At 52.4% G+C, this 25,798-nt stretch overlaps 1 protein-coding gene across 1 annotated transcript in view; it reads left to right on the top strand.

The window, feature by feature from the left end:
* FA2H (fatty acid 2-hydroxylase) overlaps positions 1-25,593 on the top strand; it is a 65,010-nt gene extending 39,417 nt beyond the window's left edge. Inside the window, exons 3-7 of the mRNA XM_010382962.2 lie at positions 10,861-11,003; positions 11,920-12,026; positions 19,058-19,230; positions 21,567-21,819; positions 24,272-25,593. Coding sequence (XP_010381264.1) covers positions 10,861-11,003; positions 11,920-12,026; positions 19,058-19,230; positions 21,567-21,819; positions 24,272-24,351 — 756 coding nt within the window. The 3' untranslated portion in view covers positions 24,352-25,593. The remainder of the gene's footprint in view (positions 1-10,860; positions 11,004-11,919; positions 12,027-19,057; positions 19,231-21,566; positions 21,820-24,271) is intronic.
* Positions 25,594-25,798: the final 205 nt, after the last annotated feature.

The following is a 25,798-nucleotide window of genomic DNA, read 5'->3' on the forward strand; positions in this document are numbered from 1 at the left end:
GAGCCAGGAAGCAAACCCTGGTGCCCCTCCCTGCTCAGAGATGAGGGATAGTCTGACTTTCAGGCTCCGTGTGGAATTTTACCAGAACAGTTTCTAAATCATCCCTTTAGTCACCCAGCCAGGCAGGACCCAGGCTTCCTTATGGGACAAGAAGCCAGGCTGTGGATTCTCACCCTCCACATCCCTCCCTGTTTCTAGAACACAGCCAGGTGAGGTGGCCAGAGCTGCCCACCACTCTCAGCTCCTGGACACACCTGTCCCCCTGGTCCAGCAGCCTCTTTTGCCACTTCGCCATGTCTTTTTCGGAGCCCTCCCTTGGGAGCCCTCTCCACCTTTTCTGCCCTGGGGACCAGCCTCCCTTTGGGGAAGTGTAGAGAACAGGTGTGATTTGAGGGGTTTGCAGAAGTTCCCTGCCCAGACACTCAGCAGCAGAGTTAGCCCTGAATCCACACCCCTTGTACTGAGCCCTCACTGTGTGCTAGCCGCTTTAAATGTGTTATCGGTTATCTGCTTTAATCCTGCTGATAGCATGAGGGATAAGGATTATAATTATCCTGATTTAATTGATGAGGAAGAGCTTAAATCTCCTGCCCAAAGTCACCTCTGGGCACACTAGCAGCCCAGATAGCGGCCCCTCCCCTCCACAAGGTACTGGAACCTTCCCACCCTGACAGCTGACCATGAATAAGACCCCAAGACCCGTGAGTAGGAGAGGGGGTGGCAGAGGGAGGGAGGAAGCTGAGCAGATACCAGTGGTGTCTCCCAAGCCAGCCACATCCTCTTCCCCATCCTTCCTCAGGCTAAGCCAGATGCTGGCATAACCGGCTTCCTTCCAGCCTCTGGGGCTGGCCAGTGGGTCTGATCACCCTCTTCCCTCAAGGGACAGATAGACCCATCCAGCAGGTGTGTCAGTAGTCGGCTCCCCAAACTCCCTGTCCCTGCCCCCTGCCCGGCATAACCCACACCACCCTGACACCAGGGTCCCCAGGGCCAGGCAAGGCTATTGATATTGGCCATAGTGTTTTACCTGTTTAGGACCCCCAGATCAGTCACTGAGAACTCAGGAAGGTAGCATCTGGATCAGAAAAAGGCCCTTTTGGCCAACACACTCTCGGGGGGACCAGCCTCGGCACTGTGGGCACTGGCCTGGCTCTCCTCCAGGCACCCTGCCTGCCTAGTTGCCTTGGGCCCCCTTGGGCCTCCTTTCTATAATCCCTCCCTGCCAGAGTAGGGGTCTGGAGGGCCCAACATTCAAAGGGGATGACAACACCCAAGACTATCATTACAGGGCTTAGGGTCCCTGAGTCTCCTCTCTCCGTGCCTCCTTGCCCAGAGCTCCTGGCCCCTCTTCAGAGGAGCTCAGTGGTGCTCAAAAAATACCCCAAGGCAGAAAGCAGGCAGGTGGGCTGGGCACTGCCTTCTGCTTCTGTGGTCTTAGAGGACACCCTAGGAGGGCATAGACAGGGCAGGCTGGGCGGCAAGAGATGCCATGTGGTGTTCCAGTATGATGGAGAAAGCTGTTCCCTCTATCTTTTAAATTTTTTTAGAGACAGGGTCTTACTCTGTCACCCAGGCTGGAGTACAGTGGCAAGATTGTAGCTTACTGCAGCCTCAACCTCCCAGGCTCAAGCCATCCTCCCACCTCAGCTTCCTAAGTAGCTGGGACTACAGGTGCATACCACCATGCCTGGCTAATTTTCTTAAATTTTTTTGTAGAGATAGGGTCTCGCTATGTTGCCCAGGCTGGTCTCAAACTCGCAGACTCAGTGATCCTCCCACCTTGGCCTCCCAAGGTGCTGGGATTGCAACCCTGCATCTTATTATTGAGTGGGATTATCTGGAGGATCTGGTGGAATGTACTAAGAGATATCAGAAAGTGTGATGCAAGGGAAGACCACCCTACCTGGTTTTGGGGTGGGGCCCCTGGCCAGGCCCCCTTCACTCATCTTCAGCCCTAAGGGCAGGGTCATGCCTGCTTTCTGCCAGCACTCAAGCTGTCTTTCCTTTCTGCCTGTGGCTCTGGCATTTTTGCTCCCTATCCACTCTCCACTGCCTGATTCCTCGTGGGATGAGCCTGAGGCCACCTCCCTGTCCTCACATCCCCTGGGTGACGGGAGGGTCACAGGGCTCAGGGGGAGGAGGCAGGTGATCCGGAACCTCAAGTCCACCTCTGTGGACTCGAGCTTGTCCCAGTTAGACCACACAGGACGGGCCTGCAGTCACTCCAGCAACGCCACCAAGAGCCCCACCTTGCTGCCCCCACTGACCGCTGCTGGGCTTCCTCACAGCCTCTGTACCGAGGAAGTCACAGCCGTGGGGTCCCGATCTGGCTGCCAGGAGGCCTCCTGGCTGAGCCTGGGCTGTGAGCACTCGAGTCCAGGCCCTGCCACAGCACGTGCAGCCGAACATCTGACCCTGTCTTCTCATCTGTCAAAGGAGGTCATCATTGGCCCCAACTCCCAGAATTAAGTCATGAAGGATAGGGGATGTGAAGCCTGAGCCCCGGCTGACCGGCGACCAGGCTGCAGAAAACAGGCCCCCACTCCCCTCCCGCAGCCCCGGCTGCCTGGAAGCACGTCCTCCACCTCTCTGCTCAGAAAGCTGCCCTCCAGCGATGTGCCCTGAGTTTGGGTGGACATTTATTCAAACAATTGCCTTAGCTCGTCGCTGTGGGAGTGGGTTGTGCTGCTGACCCTGAGCAGCTACCCCCCCCCCCCCCCGCCGCCTACTCTCGCTAACCACCTTTGCCACCTTAGGGAGAAGCAGATTCTGGGCACACCATTCCCCAAGAAAGTGTCCTATGCTACCTGGCCCTGTGCTGCCCGGGAGGAGGGGTCCTGGGGAGGGAGAGGAGGAAAACGGGGAAGGCCTCCTCCTACCCGGGCACATCGCCCTTCCGCCCACCCTCTGGGCAGCAGGCTGCCCTTTCCCCCTACCCATGCTGCTGCGGGCTGCATTCCTGGCATAGCCTGGGAGAGGCCGTCCCCTTCTCTCTAAGGCGGGAACAGAGCAGGCTGGGGGGTGGGGCATGGACCCCACACAGTTGGCACAAGGTGCTTTGGCCAAATCCACTCCCCCTTGCATCGCTTCCTGGGCCCCAGCCCATTGGTCGGGTCTTTGAATCACCAAAAAATCCCTCCACCCCAATGAGCTGCTCATTCCAGAGCAGTTTCGGGCATAACTGTGCTGTTGCCCATGCAGGCCAGCTTCCTCTGGGCGGCCCTGAGTGCTGGGCACACCTCTTTAGCGTCCTGTTCCACTGCTGTAAAAGGGGACTTGTTACTGTAGGGGGAGCCATGGGAGCCCCCAGATGCCTGGGAAGTGGAGGCGTCATCAGTGGCCTGATCTCCCCTTCTCCCCACCCCAGCCACGAACATAGCCTGTAAACCTGTGCCCATGCCTTCCCTCTGTCCCCCAAGCCTTGGGAACAAAGGACTAAATAGGGCCAGGACTGAGAACGAGCTGGAAAGAAGAGACCCACTGATGTGGTAGGAGTAGGAGGGGTCTTCGGTCAGGTAGAAGAGGGTGGGCGGAAGGGCGTGGTGCCCAGGTAGGAGGGGTCCTTCCCTGCTTTCCTCCGGGATCCCCTTCCCCAGGACCCCTCCTCCCGGGCAGCACAGGGCCAGGTGGCATAGGACGCTTTCCTCCAGGATCCTCCTCCCCAGGACCCCTCCTCCCGGGCAGCACAGGGCCAGGTGGCATAGGACGCTTTCCTCCGGGATCCCCTCCCCAGGACCCCTCCTCCCAGGCAGCACAGGGCCAGGTGGCATAGGACGCTTTCCTGGGGAATGGCGTGCCCAGAATCTGCTTCTCCCCAAGGTGGCGAATGTGGTGAGTTGGGGCAGACGGGAGGCGGGATTGTTGCTCAGTGTCAGCAGCACTGCCCACCCCCACGATGATGAGCTAAGGCCATTGTTTGGTGAGGCACAGCAGGAAGTGAAATGTGTCTTGCATCGCTTCCCATCTCATTGGATCCCAAGCCGTCATCTTCTGTTGTCCTCCCTTCTCAAAACCAGGTCCCGCCAGCTGCCATGTTGAAAACGACCAGCAAGTGAGAGGCCTCGAACCTCTCAGCACGCAGCTGAGCCTTTCTCCTTCAGTGCTCAGGACTGGAAGATGATTAAGAAAGGACACCCTATCAGTGCATGTACCGCCTAAATCAAGGTCAAGTGCACAGGGTGCCAGTCCCAGCTCTTGGGAAACTGTATGGAGGCTGCCACAAGCTGGGGGAAGGGGGAGGGAGCTTCCACCTCAGGCCCAACCAATCCTATCTCAAGAGTGACTTGACCTTTCAGGCCTCAATATCCTCATCTATAAATTGGGTTGGGGGTTAGCGGGCCTGAATTTCTGTGCTTCTCTGGAAGGTTCATGGGGCTTCCCCTGGAATAGCGGGACTGAGGCCCCAGTCGTAGAACTACAGGTTTTGGCCTTTGATGACTGAGGGGAGTGTTCACAGAAGGGAGAGCGAGGCCTTCCTGGGATTCCTCCAGGGTGGTCCTTCAGCCCCAGAGTGAAGTGGGCACCTTACCTGGGCACCCAGGAGGGCTTCCTTGTGGAGACACAGCATAGACTAGATACAGAGCTCGAGTGTGAGGCCCTCCATGGCCCCAGACAGGCAAGAGGCAGCTTGGCGCTGACTCTCGAGCACAAGTCCACCATGTGTGCAGGTGGCAGTGCTTGTGTCTACTCAGGGAGTAACTGAAATCAAGTCAATCAAATGACAGACCCCTGTGCCGGGGCTGTTCCCACCACACCTGTAAACACATCTTCCATGGTCTAGCTCCGGTTTCCACACCAGCTCTGTGCTTTTGTTCTGTTTCCTGTACATCCAGGTGTGAGATCTAGGCTGAAGTCCCTGCTTATAGCTTATCTAGACATTTCTTCTTGTGGTTCAACTGAATTCAACGTATGAATCCCATGCCATTTTCGGCCGGGCACAGTGGCTCACACCTGTAATCCCAGCACTTTGGGAGGCCGAGGCAAGATCACCTGAAGCCAGGAGTTCAAGACCAAACTGGCCAACATGGTGAAACCCCATCTCTACTAAAAATACAAAAAAATTAGCCAGGTGTGGTGGTACACACCTGTAGTCCCAGCTACTCAGGAGGCTGAGGCAGGAGAATCACTTCAACCAGGGAAGCAGAGGTTGCGGTGAGCCGAGATCATGCCACTGCACTCCAGCCTGGGTGACAGAGTGAGACTCGATCTCAAAAAAAAAAAAGGAAAAAGAAAAAAAAAAAGAAAAAGAATCATATGCCATTTTCTGCTTGCTTCACAAAATAAAGACAAAATGGATCAATAAATTAAAATTTGCCCAAACCATTGCTAGGCTGAGAGAGGGACCCCCCGGCCATATCCCTGTCCTATAGCTGGAAAAGATCATAGTTCAAGATGGCTCAGTCTGTGTAAAGTGCACACGTGAATCACAGGATAGCAGGCTCTGTCATGTGTAGCATGCAAAAGTGGGACATAGAAAAACCAGGGGCACTGGCCAGGCACAGTGGCTCATGCTTATAAGCCCAGCACGGGCCGGGCGCGGTGGCTCAAGCCTGTAATCCCAGCACTTTGGGAGGCCGAGACGGGCGGATCACGAGGTTAGGAGATCGAGACCATCCTGGCTAAGAGTGAAACCCCGTCTCTACTAAAAAATACAAAAAAAAAAAAAACGAGCCGGGCGAGGTGGCGGGCGCCTGTATTCCCAGCTACTCGGGAGGGTGAGGCAGGAGAATGGCGTAAACCCGGGAGGCGGAGCTTGCAGTGAGCTGAGATCTGGCCACTGCACTCCAGCCCGGGCGACAGAGCGAGACTCCGTCTCAAAAAAATAAAAAATAAAAAATAAAAAAATAAGCCCAGCACTTTGGGAGGCTGAGGCAGGAGGATCAATTGAGCCCTTGAGCCCAGGAGTTCGAGACTAGCCTACGCAACATAGTGATACTCCGTCTCTAAAAAAAAAAATTAGCTGGGCATAGTGGTGTGAGCGTGTAGTCCCAGCTACTCGGGAAGCTGAGGTGGAAGGATCGCTTGAACTTAGGAAGTTGATGCTGCAATGAGCCATAGCCATGCCACCACACTCTCACTTGGGCAACAGAGCAAGTCCCTGTCTCAGAAAAGGAAAGGACCAGGGGATTCATTTGAGAGAGATGGTCGTATTAGAGATGGTCGTATGAGAGATGGTCGTATTAGAGATGGTCGTATGAGAGATGGTCGTATTAGAGATGGTCGTATTAGAGATGGTCGTATGAGAGATGGTCGTATGAGAGATGGTCGTATGAGAGATGGTCGTATGAGAGATGTATATTATTATCTTTAGAGCAACAACTGCAAGGAAAATACCAAAAGCATAGCTGAATGGTCAATAGAGGAGATAGTATGGCATATTGTAAAATATTTCATTCAAACAAGACAAAGGAAGAACAGAGGAGACAAATAGAAAATAGCAGCCAGGTGTGGTGGTGCCCACCTGTAATCCTAGCTACTCGGAAGGCTGAGGCGGGAGGAATATTTGATCTCCAGAGGTCAAGGCTGTAGTGAGCCCAGATCGTGCCACTGCACTCCAGCCTGGGTGACAGAGCAAGCACTGTCTCAAAAAAAAAAAAAAAAAAAAGAAGGAAAGAATGAGAAAAGAAAACCAGAGTAGAGCTATGCCAACATTAAATGTAAATAGAGTTAGTGCTTCAATTAAAAGGCAGAGATGGCCAGGTGTGGTGGCTCACGCCTGTAATCCCAGCGCTTTGGGAGGCCGAGGCAGGTAGGATCACCTGAGGTCAGGAGTTCAAGACTATCCTGGCCAACACGGTGAAATCCCATCTCTACTAAAAATACCAAAAAAAGAAAAGAAAAAATAAATAGCCGGACGTGGTGGCAGGCGCCTGTAATCCCAGCTACTCAGGAGGCTGAGGCAGGGAGAATTGCTTAAACCCGGGAGGCGGAGGTTGCAGTGAGCCGAGATGGCACCATTGCCATCTTGGCCTAGGCAAAAATAGTGAAACTCTTTCTCAAAAAAAAAAAAAAAAAAAAAAAAAAAGGCAGAGATTGTCTGACTAGATTAAAGAAGAAGATCCAACTATATTCTGTCTGCAAGAGATGCACCTTAAATGTAAAGGCATACACAGGTTGAAAGGAAAAGTATGGGAAAATATGGATCCTGTGCACACCAAGCTTCAGGAAACCAACGTGATTCTATTACTACCCAAGCAGACTTCAGGACAAGGAGTATTTCCAGGGACCAAGATGGCTCTTTCCCAGTGGTAAAGGGGCCAACTCATCAAGGAGACATAAGTGGGCAACCTTGGGCAGATTACTCAGCCTTGGTTTCCCCATCTGCAAAATGACAATAGTTAGAATACTCACCTAGTTAGGGGTATGGCGAGGATCAAGTGACTGAACCTGTGTCAGGTGTTTAGAACCATGCTTGACACATAAGCAGGGCTCCGTGGGGATTAGCTCTGAGTGCTACTGCAGCTGGGACAAAGCCTCGCATTCTCGCCGTGACCCTGGCCCAACTTCTTCTAAGGTGGGGCTCTGCAGACTGCCGCAAGATAAGGTATAAACACAGGCCAGCAACTGGTTCCTCCAGTTCTTTTTCCTGGTAGTGGTGGTAGCGGTTGTGGTGGTGCAGGGTGTGTGTGTGTGTGTGTGTGTGTGTGTGTGTGTGTGTGTGTGTGTGTGTGTTTAGAGACCTAGGGCAGAGGACTGGAGGGAAGGAGACAGCACACTTCCAGTGACCCCACTTGCTGCTAGACTCAAGGGCTGAGGTCAAGGAGACTGGGGTCAGGAAGGGAGCAGCGACTGGGTGCAGTTTAGATGATTGCTTGATTTAGTTAGTGCCAGGGCGGGATGGCTCCAGGCTGACTTGGATTGTCTTCTAGCCTGAGAAGCAGGAGGTGAACCTCCCAACCCCCACCCCTGCCACAGGAAGGCAGCCAGTACCTGGGACCTGCCAAGTTCACATGGCAGAAGCCACAGCTTTCTTTGGGCCTTTCATCCTGGTGACAAGCACAGAGAGAAACCCAGTGGCCTTGCCTGCTTGCTCCCGGGACCCCCACACCCCTGCTCCCAGGCTGTGATGGCAAGACTAGCTCCACCTCCAGAGGAGCTGGGGGCACGTGAGGGCCGGTTCCTGGAAGACCCCCTGGGGCTGCAGGCTTTGGTGAAGAGGCCTGTACAAGGATGAGATTGCGGCCAGGGTCAGGGGAAGGCGGGTTTCTGGAATCACTGATGGCTGTTTCATCCAGGCCTGCAAGCTCTTCCATGTGCAGCCCTTGCTCCTCTCCCTTCCTCTCCCTGCCTGTGGTTCCCCCACTTCCCACCTGCAGTGACTGCCTGACTCTCCGTGCTAAAGATTGGCCGGGCATCCACCGCGGCACCCTCATCCTCAGTCCGATTGTGGGTGGCGGATTGGGGCCCACCAGCATCATAGATGAGGGCACTGAGGGGCCCCGAAAGGAAAAGATGCATGTCCAGGATCTCACAACTGGCCAAAGGCACAGCCAGGCTTTAATGGTGTTCCCCTCACTCCAGGTTCATTGTTCTTTACTGGATTGGTCCAGATTAACCTAGCACTGGCTTGTCAGAAATCCCCAAGGGCTTCCCCTTGCCTGGAGCTGAAACTTGCAAACTTTTCTGAGCTTGCATCCCTATGAGTAAAACTTTCTGCACACACTCTCCATTATGTGTCCATTTAAATTATTTCTAAAGTATTTGTATGTGTTAATGTACTCTCATATTCTGTGTGTTAGAAAACATTGAAATGCCGTGTAAAGGTGAGATAAAGCCTGCGTAGTGACACACAATCTAAGCTACCCAAGAGGCTGAGGCAGGAGGATCGCTTGAGCCCAGGAGTTCAAGTCCAGCCTGAGCAACATAGCAAGACCCACCTCTTAATAAAACAAAAAAGAGGCCGGGCATGGTGGCTCGCGTCTGTAATCCCAGCACTTTGGGAGACCAAGGCGGTCGGATCACGAGGGTCAGGAGATCGAGACTATCTTGGCCAACATGGTGAAACCCTGTCTCTTCTAAAATATAAAAAATTAGCTGGGTAAGGTGGCATGTGCCTGTAATCCTAGCTACTGGGGAGGCTGAGGCAGGGGAATCACTTGAACCTGGGAGGCAGAGGTTGCAGTGAGCTGAGATCGCGCCACTGCACTCCAGCCTGGCGACAGAGTAAGACTCCGTCTCAAAAAATAAGATCGAGACCATCCTGGCCAACATGATGAAACCCCGTCTCTACTAAAAATACAAAACTCAGCTAGGCGTGGTGGCACATGCCTGTAGTCCCAGCTGCTTGGGAGGCTGAGGCAGGAGAATCACTTGAACGTGGGAAGCGGAGGTTGCAGTGAGCTGAGATTATGCCACTGCACTCCAGCCTGGCGACAGAACAAGACTCTGTCTCAAAAAAAAAAAAAAAAAAAAAAAAAAAAAAAAAAAAAAAAAGGAAAGAAAAGAAAGAAAGAAAAAGAAAAAAGAGAGATAAATATATTACAAACACAAATAAATAGAAATAATAGAAATAGAAATAGGGTCGTTAATATTTTCTCCCTGCCTCTGCGGATTAACCTGTGAGTACCAATGGGGTACGTGTACATCCTTGCCTTGGAGACAACAGGCCTGGAAAATAAGCAACTCCTGGGTGTGGTACAGGGTGTTCCATCCTCTGAGCCTTCAGCAGCTTTCCTCCTGCTGCCCACAGAGCACTGTTAAGGTGCCAGAAAGGCCACAACCATATTCAACTTTACATCTGTGCCCGCACTCCCCGCTATCCCTTCCTCTCTCCCCCTTGTCAAATCCTCCATGTTGGTGAACTCCACCCCAAACCCCGGGTCCTCTGCAAAGCCCTCCTCACCTACCCTGACCCGGGCATTTGTACCAGCCATTCTGCCTCTGGATCTCAGCCTGCTTTGTGTCTCCACTAAACTCTCCTTACTTGGCATGCCACATCTCACTGAGCACTTAATGCAGGTACCATTATTATTTTTTTATTTTTGTAGAGATGGAGTCTCAAAATATTGCCCAGGCTGGTCTCGAACTACTAGTCTCAAGCCATTATCCTGGCTCAGTCTCCCAAAATGCAGAGTTTACAGGCATGAGCTATTGCAACCAACAATTACTTCCATTTTATAGCTGGGGAAACCGAGGCTCAAGGAGGTTAAGTGATTTTCCTAAAGTCACACAGTAAATGGCAAATGGATTTGTACTCAGGCCTGACTTCAGAGTCTAAGCACTAAGCTACATGAAATAAGGTTGGCCTTTTTCATTCCTGTTGATTCTTCCCAGCACCTAGCATAGAAATAGATATATATATATAAAATATTAAATAAATTGCTGAATAAATGATTGAATGAATTAATTACCTAGGCCAACACCAAGAAGAAAGCCTGGGAAAAGAGCCCACTTCATTCCTGATACAAAATGTGTTGCGTCCTGTACCTCAAGAGTCCTGAGCAAGACTTTAAACTTCAGATGTGGCTGAATCTGGATGCTCAGATGTCATCACTGGGATTCTGTCTCTCTAGCTCTTGGTTTGGCTATCTTCTGTTCTGGTGGTGTCTTCAGGCAGGCTCTGCTAGTAAATCCAGGCTCATGCCCTGCCGATTTAGCACGTCCAACAGAAAGAGGGAGTGTCTGATGGCTCATCACACCAGCTTAGGTCGCAAACCTTTACTGGATCCTATTGCTGTGGCTGGGGGCTGGGATGAGCAACTTGGTCAGTTCTTGATCACTGAAGCAGGAGGGTGGGTGGTCCCATGTAGATCACATGAGCTGAGGTAGGAGCGGGGGATTGGGATGCTGTAACAAGGAAATTAGAGAATGAATATGGGAAGACGTGAATATCAAATGTCCACTTGGCTTCATCTCTTGCAGGACCTGGTGGACTGGCGAAAGCCTCTCCTGTGGCAGGTGGGCCACTTGGGAGAGAAGTACGATGAGTGGGTTCACCAGCCGGTGACCAGGCCCATCCGCCTCTTCCACTCAGACCTCATTGAGGGTCTCTCTAAGACTGTCTGGTGAGCTCTTCCCTGAGCCTGTGGCAGGCTTCCCCTCTCTTCTGATGGTGCCAATCAGATATGGAAAGGGAAGCGGCAATTGGGTCCCTCCCCAGAGCCCAGGTCTATGCTGTAAAGCTCTCAGGGAGGGAGGAACACACAATGGGAATAATTCATCCCTATGCATGGTTTTGTCCACTGGGTGGGTCACAACCCAACATGTAGCCAGAAACTACGTTGAATGCCACCCCTGGTCTATTCCAGACTCTTAGGAGGAGTTTCTTGCCCCCAGTGCACATGGAAACAATTTTGCCTGCAATTAGCTCCCCTGCCACAAGAGGTCAGCGTCTATCTATTTGCATAGAGTCAGTCGCGCTGGGGACACAGTTCTTTTCTGCCAATAATTCATCTCAGAGACAGGAGGCAGATGGACTCACAGCCTCTCTCCTCTTTTCTCTTCCCCACTCCCTGTACCAGTGTCCCTTTGACCCCAGGTCTCCTTAGGCATTCTGCATATGCTTTGGTGTCATCTTGTCCCCCCTCCAGTTGAGTTATGTTTCTCTAAGAAAGCTGAACCATGCCGGGCACAGTGGCTCACGCCTGTAATCCCATCACTTTGGGAGGCCAAGGCGGGTGGATCACCTGAGGTCTGGAGTTCAAGACCAGCCTGACAACATGGTGAAACCCCATCTCTACTAAAAATACAAAATTAGCTGGGTGTGGTGGCACATTCTTATAATCTCAGCTACTTGGGAGGCTGAGGCAGGAGAATCACTTGAACCCAGGAGGCAGAGGTTGCAGTGAGCCAAGATCACGCCATTGCACTCCAGCCTGGGCAACAAGAGCAAAACTCCATCTCAAAAAAAAAAAGAAAGAAAGCTGGACCCTGTCAAGCTCCTGTACGTGTATCTCTCTCACCCTGACGGCCTTCCTACAGGTACAGTGTCCCCATCATCTGGGTGCCCCTGGTGCTGTACCTCAGCTGGTCTTACTACCGAACCTTTGCCCAGGGCAACGTCCGACTCTTCACATCATTTACAACAGGTAATGCCAGGTTCTTTCCTGACTTGCCCTGAGGATCCTAGAGGAGGGAGACCTCAGTGCTTTCCCTGGCCCAGAGTTTCTGAGAGCATAGAACCCCAAACCACATCACAGACATTTTTTGGTGAAGCCTCTCTGTAGAAACAGTCTTCCAAAGAAGAATTTTGTCAGACTCCCATCTACCCCCCAAATGGATACAAAACCCAACAACACATCAGCAAAAACTAAATGGAATCATCAGGTGGCATAGCAATAAAAAAAAAAAAAGAGGGAGATAGAGAGTGCTTTTCATTGAGTGTCACACCAAAAAATGCATGATCTGGGATTCTTTGCTAAGAAACTAAATGAAATCACTTCGTCAGGTGGCACAGCTGAGAGCTAGACTCAGACTGGCCTGTGAACCGAGCACAGATTAGCAGAGAACTTGGGAGAGAAAGATCTGAGAGTGTCCTAGAGTGTGTCCAAGGCAAAGGTTCAGGCAGCGGACCCCCAGACTGGGAGTAACAGCCCACTAACCTCTATGGGACACTTGCCATGTGCAGGGCCATGTGCTCTCCCAGGACTGCCTCATTTACCCCTCCCAGCAGCCCCATAAAAAGGGTCCTGTCATTGTCCCCTTTTAGAGCTGAGGAAATGGAGCCTCAGACATATCAAGGGAGTAGTTGAAGGTCATGTGGCTAGGATGTAGATACCAGGTGCGCCCCAGCTTCTAGCTGGGGGGCAGAGGATGAAAAGAGGTGCTAATATGGGACAGTGTCTAAAGAGCCTATGAGACTGGGTCTTTCAGGATGACTGTGGGTTTAGGTATGGCCGCTGGGACAGCCAGCCCTGCAAGCGCCTTGCCTACCTTGGGCCTCCAGGTACATGCCACCTGCCCTGTGGTCTGTCTGTCCTGGCTCTGAGCTTCCTGAGCTGCCCTCACTCTGCCAGAGGCACCTCTTTTCCCCGCTGTCCACAAGTCAAGTGCCTGAATGGTTGAGATGAGAGGGGCCACGGTCATGGCACCAGGAGCTTCATTTATCCACCTGAGCCAGGATGAGTCGGGGCTGAGCAAGTTGCAGGAAGTTCCCCCAGATCCAGCCCAGAGCTGCCCCTGGTCACCGAGGGTTACTGCAGGCATCTCTCGAGCCATGGTTGTCCTGTTCTGCCCACGCTGAATAGCTCAGGCACAGCACAGGGCTTGTTGCTCAGAAGTCCTGCTCGCTGAATCACCCACTGTCCGCCCGACACTCCCCTAACAATCACAAACAGTGGCAGGGCCGCCAGGGCTGGCAGCCAGAGGGGGAAGGGGACGCTGAAGCTTTGGCCCTGGTCCCTCTGCCGGATTCCTCCAGAGATGCCACTCAGTACCAGCTCCAGCTGGGTGGGCAGACAGGGGTGATGCTGGGGTGAGGGGGCGGGCAGAGGCTTGACCTATAGGAGAGGACTTTCCTGTGTGGCAGGGAGGATGATTTGAGGGCTCTGTCAGCCACACGGCCTCGGCAGAGAGCTAAAATGTGCCTGTCTTATAAAGGTCCAGTGTAGAGGGTTAGTAAGCCTGTGACTACGATGCCAGGGATGGGGGCATGAGAGATACGTCTCCACGTGCCTCCCTCAGCCCCCAGCTTGTCATGCAAGGCACAAGCCGCAGGCAGAGAAAATAAGAGCCCACAAAGCAAGGCAAGGAGAGACTCGGCGGGGTCCCAGTGCAGCTGCTGGACAAAGGACACACTGGAATCAATACAGAAGAGTCAGGGTGCCAAGAAGCAGTGGAAGCTGAACGGAGACACCAGTTCAAGGCTGACATTCCTAGATGCGCACATGAAAATGCTTTCAAAAGCCAGGGGGACAGGGGAGAGGGTGCAGCGCTGCATACTCAGGATGGCTCCAGAGCAGCTTCTGAGAGCATGTTAGAGCGAGCAGCATCCCGGAGAGGAGGGGCAGGCAGGCCTCTGGTGGGGTGGTGTGCAGGGCCCGACAGAGGCCAGGACCTGAGTCTGTGCCAGAGAGTGCTCCCATGTGTCCAGTCCTTTCCTTACCAATAAGAGAGCTAAGGCCGGGCACGGTGGCTCACGCCTATGATCCCAGCAATTTGGGAAACCTAGGCAGGTGGATCACCTGAGGTCAGGAGTTTGAAACAAGCCTGGCCAACATGGTGAAACCCAGTCTCTACTAAAAATACAAAAATTAGCCGGGCATGGTGGCGCATACCTGTAGTCCCAGCTACTCAGGAGGCTGAGGCGGGAGAATCGTTTGAACCCGGGAGGCAGAGGTTGCAGTGAACCAAGATCATGCCCCTGCATCCCAGCCTGGGTGACAGAGTGAGATTCCGTCTCAAAAAAAAAAAAAAGAAAAAGAAAATATAATGTTAATGTTATTATATAATACGACATACATACTCATCATATAATCAGATATTCTGTTACCTCCATCCTAACTACAGTCCTCCAACATGGGTAGGGTGTTTGCCTGAGAAAACTGTAACACCTGGGTGGTGCCGAGTCAGGATTTGAATCCAGGTCTGCAGATCTAATGCCTGTGCTCTCTGCACTTCACCGAAGTACCTAAAGGACCCCAGAGGTATCGGGGCTTCCCTGGAAGCAGGGTCTCCCACCAACCAGCCCAGCCCAGCTAAGACTCAGTGGGAGAGGGCTCACTTGAACCTGACTCCTTTGGTAATGTGTGGATATTAACCCCAGCCCCCCAGAAAGGAAACCCAGGAGGAGGTGGGCGGGAAGAAGGAGGAAGATGGCTGGCCTCATTTGGGAGGTGTTCAAGGTGGGGGCTATGGACAACCACATAGGGCTGTCCAGTAGGGAGTGGCCACCCAGGGTGGAGTTGGTGTAGAGCTTCAGTCGTCAGCACGTGGGAGAGGAAGGGATTGAGCTGAGAGGCAGAGGGTCCAGGCTTGGACCCTGGGGACAGAGGCAGAGTTTCCAAGATGGAGCCTGAGCAGGAGGATCCAGAGAAGAGGAGAAAAGCCAAGTGTGGCAGCAGGCAGAAGGTGGAGCTATGGATTCCGACCTTATTGCTCCCAGATCTTTGGAGAATTTGAGAAACTGTGGACACACTACAGAGAAAAAATGCCCATAGAAGTACAATTTGATATATCAGCAAGTTCACAGACACCCTGTAATCCAACTTAAGACCCTTAGATATTCCTAAGCCTTAGGTTAAGTGCCTAGGCAGTTGCAGATTGAAGAAGAGAGTAGTGTTAATGTCATATGCCACAGCTAGGTTAGAGGTGGACTAAAAAAATTCCTTAGATTTGGCAAGAAAGACATCATGAATAGCCTTTGAAGTTCTGGTGGTTTGGGGCAGAAGACAGATTTTTTTTTTTTTTTTTTTTTTTTTTTGAGATGGAGTTTCACTCTTATTGCCCATGCTGGAGTGCAATGGCACAATCTTGGCTCACCACAACCTCTGCCTCCTGGGTTCAAGCGATTCTCCTGCCTCAGCCTCCCGGGAAGCTGGGATTACAGGCACGCGCCACCACGGCCCGGCTAATTTTTGTATTTTTAGGGACGGGGTTTCACCATGTTGGTCAGGCTGGTCTCGAACTCCCGGCCTCAGCTGATCCGCCCACCTTGGCCTCCCGAAGTGCTACAATTACAGGCATGAGCCACTGCACCTGGCCCAGAAGACAGATTTTTTTTTTTTAAGGACTTGACAAGCCGACGGGAAGTGGCAAAGTGGAGCCATGAGTCCAAACTACCTTTTTATTCTTTTTTCTTTTTGAGACATGGTCTTGCTCTGTCATCCAGGCTGGAGTGCAGTGGTGCAATCACAGCTCACTGCAGGCTTGAACTACTGGGCTCAAGTGGTCCCCCTGCCTCAGCCTCCTCAGTAGCTGGGACTACAGGCATAAGCCACCACTCGCAGCTAATTTTTTTACTTTTTGTTGAGGCAGGGTCTCACTGTGTTGCCCAGGTCGGCCTCAAACTCCTGGGCTCAAACGATCCTCCCACCTCAGCCTCTCAAAGGGCTGGGATTACAGACATGAGCCCCCATGTTCAGCCTAGCCTGGCTTTTTCGGAGCCTTGATGAAGAAGGGGCTGAGTCCATGATGGGAAAGTCTTGCCTCGCTCAGAAAGATGAGCAGAAGAGCCAGGAGAAAAGGAGAGACTGAAGGAGCCCAGAGCAGTCCCTTGGGAGGGAGGATGGGAGGAGGCGGCTGAGGGCTTTGCACCGCCGAACAGGGGGAGTCTGGCAAGTCATGGACTTTGGGCCTCCACGTCCTCACTCATGCAGGCAGTGCAGGGCTTCCCTTGTAAGGCTGTGGTGAGATAAAATAGGAAGTAATCCATGGAACACCCTTGAAGGGTGCCTGGCACACAGGAATCAGTGAGGACACATCTGCTGTTATTGTTGCTCTGAGCATCCAGCGCCTGCGTGCCGGTGCACGCCTCTGCCCTGAGAAGCAAGGAGGATGCGCCAGGGTTCCGGTAGAATGTGGTGTGCTTGGAAGTTGGGGGGAGTATGTGGAGGGGATAGTTCATCCCCAACCCCAGGGCCTCTCTTCTCTGTGAAGTAGGAGGCTGGATGGAAGGAGAGGCGGTAAAGGGGAGTAGAGAATATCCAAGGGCAGTGGGGAGGGAGCTGAACTTGAAGATGCACAGGGATCATCCATCAGGCTGGGTCTAGGGTCTTATAGAGGTCAAAGGTGCCAGACCCACAGCCGTGTGACTCTCCGTGCTCAGCAGCGTGGGTATGGGTACAGAGAAAGGTTCCCGTGCTGACCCAGGGGTAAGGGTTCATGGGTGCAGGTGAGGGAGATGGAGTAGGGGTTAAAAGAGAATGACTAGGCCGAGTGTCGTGGCTTACGCCTGTAATCCCAGCATTCTGGGAGGCTGAGGTGGGTGGATCACTTGAGGTCAGGAGTTCGAGACCAGTCTGACCAACATGGTGAAACCCCGTCTCTACTAAAAATACAAAAATTAGCTGGACATGGTGGTGGGTGCCTATAATCCCAGCTACCTGGGAGGCTGAGGCAGGAGAATCACTTGAACCTGGGAGGCGGAAGTTGCAGTGAGCCGAGATCGTGCCATTGCACTCCAGCCTGGGTGACAAGAGCGAAACTCTGCCTCACAAAGAAAGAAAAAGAGAGAATGGCTAGCTTTGGAAAACAGTCTGGCTGTTCCTCAAAAGGTTAAACATAGAGTTATGATACAACTCAACAGTACCACTCCTGGGCTTGTACCCAAGAGAAAGGACAGCATCTGTTCACACCGAAGCTTCTACACGCATGTGCATAGCAGCACTATTCGCCATTGCCAAGAGCGCCAACAGCCCAGGTGTCCCTCAACTAATGGATGGACAAATACATTTTGAATATCATTCAGCCTTAAAAAAGAATGGAGTTCTAATACATGCTACAACGTGGGTGAACCTTGAATATATTTGGTAGGAGAAGCCAGTCATAAAAGACCATACATCCTATGATTCAATTGATGTGAAATGTCCAGGATAGGCAAATCCAACAAAAAGAAAGTAGACCTGTGGCTTCCTAGGGTTGGGAGGGTCTGAGAGAAAAGGAGAGTGGCTGCTAATGGGTACAGGAGTTTGGGGGGAAGTGATAAAAATGTTGTAAAATTGACTGGGGTGATGGTTTAACGACTCTGTGAATATACTAAAAAGCACTGATTTATATATTTTATTTGGATGAATTATATGGATGTGAATTAGATTTCGATAAAACTGTTATTTAAGAAGAGAGAAGATATGGCCAAAGCTATGGTTTGTGGAGAAAAGAAAGCTAAGAGGATAAGGATGGGCCGGGCATGGTGGCTCACGTCTGTAATCCCAGCAATCTGAGAGGCTAAAGTGGGCAGATCCCTTGGGGTCAGGAGTTCAAGACCAGCCTGGACAACATGGTGAAACCCAATCTCTACTAAAAATATAAAAATTAGCCAGGTGTGGTGGCACACACCTGTAATCCCAGCTACTCGGGAGAATCGCTTGAACCTGGGAGATGGAAGTTGCAGTGAGCTCAGATCACACCACTGCACTCCAGCCTAGGCAACAGAGCAAGACTCTATCTCAAAAAAAAAAAAAGGATGAGGATGAATATGGAGAAAACAGGAACGAGAGCTGAAATCTCCATGAGGTCAAAGAATGAATGAGGTGGAGGAAAGAGCTGAAAGCTGCTAGGACTGCAGGCTGTCTCCAGAGGGTGGGGGGAAACTTGTGCTTGAAGATGGTGCCCTGTCTCCAGTCTTCTCCTCTCCACCCAGGCTGATCATCTTCAGCGTTTTCACATCTTCCTCCTGTGCTATGATTTCAGGTCTTGTCTGTTGAGATCTCAGTGCTTGTTTTTTCTTGTCCTTCCTGCCCCACAGTCCCTGGTGGTTCACACTTTCCATCATTAACACCCTGAAGGCCAGGCACAGTGGCTCACTCCTATTATCTCAGCACTTTGGGAGGCCAAGGCAAGAGAATTGTTTGAGTCCAGGAGTTTGAGACCACCCTGGGCAACATAGCAAGATCTTGTCTCTACAAAAAATATAAAAAATAAAAATAAATTAAATTAAAAATTAGCTGGGTGCGGTGGCATGCGCCCGTGATCCCAGCTACTTGAGAGGCTGAGGTGGAAGGATCGCTTGAGCCTAGGAAGGGGAGGCTGCAATAAGCTGCAATCACACCACTGCACTCCAGCACTCCAGTCTTCCAATCTGGGAGACAGAGAGATACCTTGTCTCAAAATAATAACAACGCCCTGGCTCAGGAGTGTCGTGTCCAGTGTCCTTGGGGCAAGGTCACCCTTCCAGGTAAAGGCCCAGCCACAGCCACAGCCACTCCTCCCACAGCCTCTATAAAGAGGACATCAGGCCTCCAACCAGTGGCCCATCACTCCTGTAAAGGACCCCCAGACCCAGACCAGAGCCCCGCAGCTTCCTTTCCATTTTGACCCAAGGGCCCCAACAGTATGGCCTGGCCCCGTAGCTGTCCAAGAGAGAGCAGCAGCTCCCAAGTTGATGGGGATGGTGAGGTGGGGACACGGAGCTACCAGGCTGCTGTGCACCGGTCCTCACCTCGCTCTCCCCGCCACCCTGCAGAGTACGCGCTGGCAGTGCCCAAGTCCATGTTCCCTGGGCTCTTCATGCTGGGGATATTCCTCTGGAGCCTGGTCGAGTACCTCATCCACCGCTTCCTGTTCCACATGAAGCCCCCCAGCGACAGCTATTACCTCATCATGCTGCACTTTGTCATGCATGGCCAGCACCACAAGGTGAGTGGGGTGGGGTCCCAGACCGGAACTAGCATGTGCAGCTCGAGGGGACCCTGCAGCCGGTGGCAGCTTCAGGTGCTGCGGAGCCTCCTGGGAGTCTGGCTGTGGGTTGGGAGTGACAGGACGTTTGATGTGATTCACGGGGGCAGCTGGGTTGGGCATCCGAACCTGAGCCAGGCAGGGACAGGGTGGACCCCAGACCCTCTGCACCTTGTTTATGCATCACCTTTAATCCTCGAAACAACTCATTCATTCGTTCATTCATTCAGCAAATGCCCAGTGAGCGCCTCCTGTGTGCAAGACACTGTTCTAGACATCATTGAACAAAACAACAAAAAGCCCTGTCCTCCTGGAGCTTGTCCTGAAAACAGTCCTATGGTTCTCCCTGTTCCACAGAGCAGGAGACTGAGGCCTAGGGGAACTAAGAAACTTGCCCCAGGTCACATTTGGCACAGCCAGGATGTCGTACCCCATTCTGGGGATTCCAGAGTCTGCGCTCTCAATCACCCTTCCCCTGAGGCCCTTCAAGGACTCCACGACAGTCCCAGAAGCTGGCCCTAGAAGACAGGTCTGCCCAAAGGAAGCTGCCTCCCCCGTACCCGCCACTGCCTCTCTGTCCCTGCACTGTGCTCTCCTTGGCCCGTCCCAGGCTGTTCCCTGGCTGGTCTCCACATTCTATTCTCTGCTGGGTGTAAATCACAGAAAATGTGGCAGATGTGATACTTTCAGGAGACCAGTTTAGAACCTGATGTTGCTGAAACTGAACGTGGGTTTCATCTTGGTTTCCCAGCGGCAACTTAATCCAGTTCATCTCGATGAGCCAATTCAGGGTTTAATCGGCCACCTGAGAGTTCTCAGGGTGGTCGGCTGTGGTCCTCCCGGCCCTCCCCAGAGTTGATCTGCATCCTAGGGGGCTTTCCTAGGGGCCAGAATCGGGGTGGGTGCCCAGTCCTCAGGTATACTCTCAGAGGTAGCGCAGCCCGGGCCTGACCTGTGTCCTCCAGCCTCACCTGGCCTCTGCTCTCCAGAGCTCACTGCATCTCTGCTGCGTCCCTTGCCCCGTTTGTGAAGCTTTTCAGATCCACTGCCCCGTCAGCTGTCTTTCCCATCCACAGGTGACACAGGAACCTTCTGGGGACCTGCTTAGGCTATTCTGGGGCCCCAGGGGCTGTCTCAGGCTCGCTCTTCTGAGACATTTCCACCCCAGTCTGTCCAGTCCCCTGCTGCCACACCACGAGGACCCGAGGAGATCGTGTGGCCTGTAGCCACGTGGGCTCCAATCAGGAACGTGTTCTCAGATCCCCAAACCTATCCATCTAAGGATCCTGATCCAGCTGTGACCTGGAGCTGGCCCATGCCAGCTCGCAAGAGCACCTGTGCACATCCTTTCCTGTTTCTGTTCCAGTGATGCCACCTCGGCGCTTGAAAGCACCAGGGCAGGAGTTTTTACACTGCAGGAATTAGCAAACGCTACCAATCAGGGCTCTCCCTCCCTCCTTTTATTTCCCCCTCCCTCGTCCCCCACCTCTCTCCCTTCCTCCTTTTCCTGAGAGCTGGTTTTCCAGCACACCACTGGTCCTGTTGTTCTGGGTCTGAAGGGAGGGAGGCCCACGCCAGCATCTCACTGTCGCTGTCACCTTCTTTCTCTCTCTCTCCTCCAGCCCAGAGAGGCTGCAGGATTCTCTTCTCAGAATCCTGACCTAGCCATTGCTAAGACCTCACCTCTATGCCAGGCCCTCGGCTTCTGAAGCTCAAGGGCCATGGTAAAGCAGTGTTCGCTGGTTTGCTGTGGCAACACCCCCTTGGAACAAAAAAGGCCTCCTGTTTGGACATGGGGGTGGGGAGGACACCTCTAGTGACACTTCAGGGTCATCCCACCGCAGAGGCTGCATTAACCTCAGCCACCCTCAGTGCCTTGCTCACCCAGACAACATCAGGCCTCAGTCTAGGTGGCTTCTCCAGAATGCCCCTCTAGCCAGGGGCATGGCATTTAGGGATGGGATACCTGTCTAGCACCTGACAAATTCCAGAGTCACAGTGGCCTCTAGAGCATGAGATGGGTGCTGAGCTGCCAGCACACCCTGCCCATCCTGCCCATCCCATGTTCCTCTGCAATCTGCCAGGTCCCTGCCTGGCTCACAAATAGGGAGTAAGACAATCTCACCACATCTTCCAGACGTGGTGGCCCGCCCTCCCCAGAGCCACCAAAAGTGCCAAGCCTATGGAGTGGAATGTCTGGGCCACTCTGTCCCTGTCCTCTGCAGGGAGCGGCCCAAGCTTGGCCAGCTGCCAAGGCCCCTGGCTGCCTCCTGACGCCCAAGCCTCTCCATCTGCAGGCACCCTTCGACGGCTCCCGCCTGGTCTTCCCCCCTGTGCCAGCCTCCCTGGTGATCGGCGTCTTCTACTTGTGCCTGCAGCTCATCCTGCCCGAGGCGGTGGGGGGCACTGTGTTTGCGGGGGGCCTCCTGGGCTATGTCCTGTATGACATGACCCATTACTACCTGCACTTTGGCTCACCGCACAGGGGCTCCTACCTGTACAACCTGAAGGCCCACCACGTCAAGCACCACTTTGCACATCAGAAGTCAGGTGAGGACAGGCCTGGGTTTCCCAGTTCCCTATGTGTGTTCATTGATTTATTTGCCAACTACCATTGAGCTCCTGGGAACGGCGAGGCACCGTTCCGTGTACTGGGCATATACAGAGGGTTCCTTCTACCCTCTTCCCTGGTGCAGACAGCTGTGCAGAGACAGGCAAGGATATCAATAAATGGCAAAGATTTCAAACTGAGATAAATGCCATAAAGAAAATAAAGGGGCCGGGCGCGGTGGCTCACACCTGTAATCCCAGCCAAGGGGTTTGGGAGGCTGAGGCAGGTGGATCACTTGAGGTCAGGAGTTTGGGACCAGCCTGGCCAACGTGGTGAAACCTGTCTCCACTAAAAATATGAAAATTAGCGGGATGTGGTGGTGCCCACCTGTAATCTCAGCTACTTGGGAGGCTGAGGCATGAGAATAGCTTGAATCCAGGAGGCAGAGGCTACAGTGAGCTAAGATTGCACCACTGCACTCCAGGCTGGGTGACAGAGCAAGGCTCTGTCTTAAAAAAAAAAAAAAGAAGAAGAAGAAGAAAATAAATCAAGGTGATGGAGTATCACATAGGTAGTGGGAGGGTCCAGCGATTTCCACTGAAATATTCTGTGGGCCACATAAGTGATTTTAAATTTTCTAGTGGCCACACTAAGACATGAAAATAAACAGATGAAAAGAATTTTAATAACATTTACTTAACCCAATATAAGCAAATTATTATTTCAACATGTAATCAACATTAAAAAATCATCAATGGCTGGGCACAGTGGCTCAGGCCTATAATCCCAGCACTACAGGAGGCTGAGGCAGGGGATTGCTTGAAGCCAGGAGTTCCAGACCAGTCTGGGAAACACAGCAAGACCTTGTCTCTACCTAAACAATTTTTAATTATCCGGGTGTGATGGTGTGCACCTGTAATCTCAGCTACCTAGAAGGCTGACGCAAGAGGATCATTTGAGCCCAGGAGTTTGAGGCAGCAATGAGCTATGATTATGCCACCACACCCCAGCCTAGGTGACAGAGCAAGACCCTTTTTGTAAAGTCTCTTTTTCAAAAAAAGTCATTAGCAACTCTTATACTATGTCTTTGAAATCTAAGGTGTATTTTGTACTTACAGCACATCTCAATTCAGATGCTAAAGTTTCACTGGAAATACTAGATCCGTATCAATTCAGATACTAAAGTTTCATTGGAAATACTAGATCCGTATCTAGATTTTATAAATTTGCAAACAGTAGTTCACATAGGTAAGTTGCTCCAAACAAGCTTAAAAATTGTCCAGTAACACACTCTAGGAGGCCGAGGTGGGCGGATCACCTGAGGTCAGGAGTTCAGGACCAGCCTGGCCAACATGGTGAAACCCCCTCTCTACTAAAAATACAAAAAATTAGCTGGATGTGGTGGTGCGCACCTGTAATCCCAGCTACTCAGGAGGCTGAGGAAGGAGAATCTCTTGGACCCAGGAGGCGGAGGTTGCAGTGAGCCAAGATCATGCCACTGCACTCCAGCCTGGGCAACAAGAGCGAAATTCCATCTCAAAAATAAATAAATAGACCGAGCGCGGTGGCTCAAGCCTGTAATCCCAGCACTTTGGGAGGCCGAGATGGGCAGATCACGAGGTCAGGAGATCGAGACCATCCTAGCTAACACGGTGAAAACCCATCTCTACTAAAAAAAATACTAAAAAACTAGCCGGGCGAGGTGGTGGGCGCCTGTAGTCCCAGCTACTCAGGAGGCTGAGGCAGGAGAATGGCGTAAACCCGGGAGGCAGAGCTTGCAGTGAGCTGAGATCCAGCCACTGCGCTCCAGCCTGGGTGACAGAGTGAGACTCCGTCTCAAATAAATAAATAAACAAACAAACAAACAAATAAATAAAAATTTAAAAATTCCAGTAACTGAATCAAGCATCAGTTTTTACACTGACATATTAATTCATCAGAATTAAATGAAGTTAGAAATTCAGTTTCTCTGGAGCTCTAGCCACATTTCTAGTGCTCAGTAGCCACGTGTGGCTAGGGGCTAGTCAGACAGCAGAGGGATTAAATGGTCCAGGTGTCATTGCAGAGGTGCCATTAGAGCTGAGACCCTAATGAAGAGAAACCAGCATCTAGCATCCCAGGAGTGACTGGTGCAAAGCCCTGAGGCAGGAATGAACTTGGTCCACAAGGAAGGGGAAGAAGATGGAGGTGGGGGGTGGGAGGGGGCCAGGTAACCTAGAAACGCAGGCCAGGTAAGGAATTGGGGTTTATTCCAGCTTCATGCTGGAGACAATAAAAAACACAGGTTCCCCGCCCTTGACTTCTGCCAGGATGACCTTGGGGGTTGGGAAGGCCAAGGGACAGATATTGACATTGTTTCCACTTATTATCCCTACCCTGGCACCCTTCCCAAGCCAGTGCACGCCTGCTCCTTCAATGCCTCATCTTCTCCCCTTTTGTCTCCCTCTCTAGGATTTGGCATCAGCACTAAATTGTGGGATTACTGTTTCCACACCCTCATTCCAGAGAAACCCCACCTGAAGACGCAGTGACAATTCCCACCTGCTCCGTCCTGCCCTCAGCCCGGCCCTGGCCCCTTCCCGACCCCCACCCGCCATCCACACCCCACTAAGAAGGTTGACTTGGCCAGTCAGGATGGGTTCTGTCCAGCCCTGCAGCCTAGTGGAAGGTGCCGAGGGGGCCCTGAGGTAGGACCGCCCTCCTGACCCCTAGCAGGAGGGTCACATCCACTTGGTGGCCAGGTGGCCCTTGGTGACCCTCTTCTTCCTGGAGCATCCCTGCCTAGAGCTCAGCCCACAGGACTGCTTCAGGACCCGGCCAAGGTAGCAGCCTCAAGGGGAAATGAAGAAAACTGACTCCTCGTGGCCACCTGTGTCACCCTTGTGCCTTAGTGTCATGGACTGCCTAGGAGCTGCCTGCACGGCACAGCTCTGCGTTCATAGTCAGGAGTGGGTCTGTGGGACCTGTGGGCTCTGTCCTCCCTGCTGTCCTTTCTGGAGGCGTTGGTGGCTCTGAGGTGGACAAAGAGCTCTCGCAAGAAGAGACAGCATGATGCCTCCCACAGTCCACCCCAGACCCTGGGGCAGCCCCTCTGGCCCTGCCAGCTGCCTGTGCCATTGGGCCCAGGGTGGCTGGCAGGAGTCCCAGCTGCTTTCTTTAGGACCTGGCAGCTTCTTTAGCCGTCCCTCTCCTGCCTCCAGAATCACAGCCCTTCTCCCCAAGGGAGGAGCCTTCTCCACTGGTGGCAGCCCTACCCCGTCCCCAGCCATTCTTGGCCTCCACCCTGCACAGGTGGGCTCGGCCCCCCCACTCGGGCCTCCCCAGAAGTAGCCTCCCCTCAGTGCCTCACCTCCCCCTGCCTCCCAGCCTCCGCAGATGAGGTTCCTGCCCCTTCCTCCTCATAACCAAAACCCTCACTGCTCCCAGGACGGTCTTATTTATAAACCAGACACATGTTCTTAGTCTGGTCCCAGACCAAGGAGCTGGTCAGACAGCCCTTTCTAATCCTACATGTTGAGTTTATGTAAAAAACATTGTTTCCTCCTGTTTTTGGTTCCTTTCTCACCCACAAACCATTACTACTTGAAACTTAAAAAAAAAAAAAAACTCGCCGAGTGTAAAGGCTAAAGAGAAGCAGTTTGACAAACCTTGTGATTTGTACTGTTTACTGCAGAGCTATTTAAAGATTTTGGAATAAATATACAAAACTACAGTTGTGAAATAAAAAATTGTATATTTTGAAAAATAAAACACTGAAAAGAAACCAACAAAAATGAGTTGTTCATCAGACTCCCTCGTGGTTGGGAAGGGGCAGTGGTGTGGGGAGGGGTGGAGGGGCGGGTGTCGGTCCCCAGGGAGGGAGATTTTAGCCCTGACCAGGGTGGGTAGAATTGCTGGGGCATGGTGATGATTAAAAGCTGACCAACTCTCAGCTGGGCGCGATGGCGCCTGACTGTAATCCCAACACTTTGGGAGGCC

This window comes from Rhinopithecus roxellana, chromosome 20 (assembly GCF_007565055.1).
Source record: "Rhinopithecus roxellana isolate Shanxi Qingling chromosome 20, ASM756505v1, whole genome shotgun sequence".
In the NCBI taxonomy this organism is placed as follows: Eukaryota; Metazoa; Chordata; class Mammalia; order Primates; family Cercopithecidae; genus Rhinopithecus; species Rhinopithecus roxellana.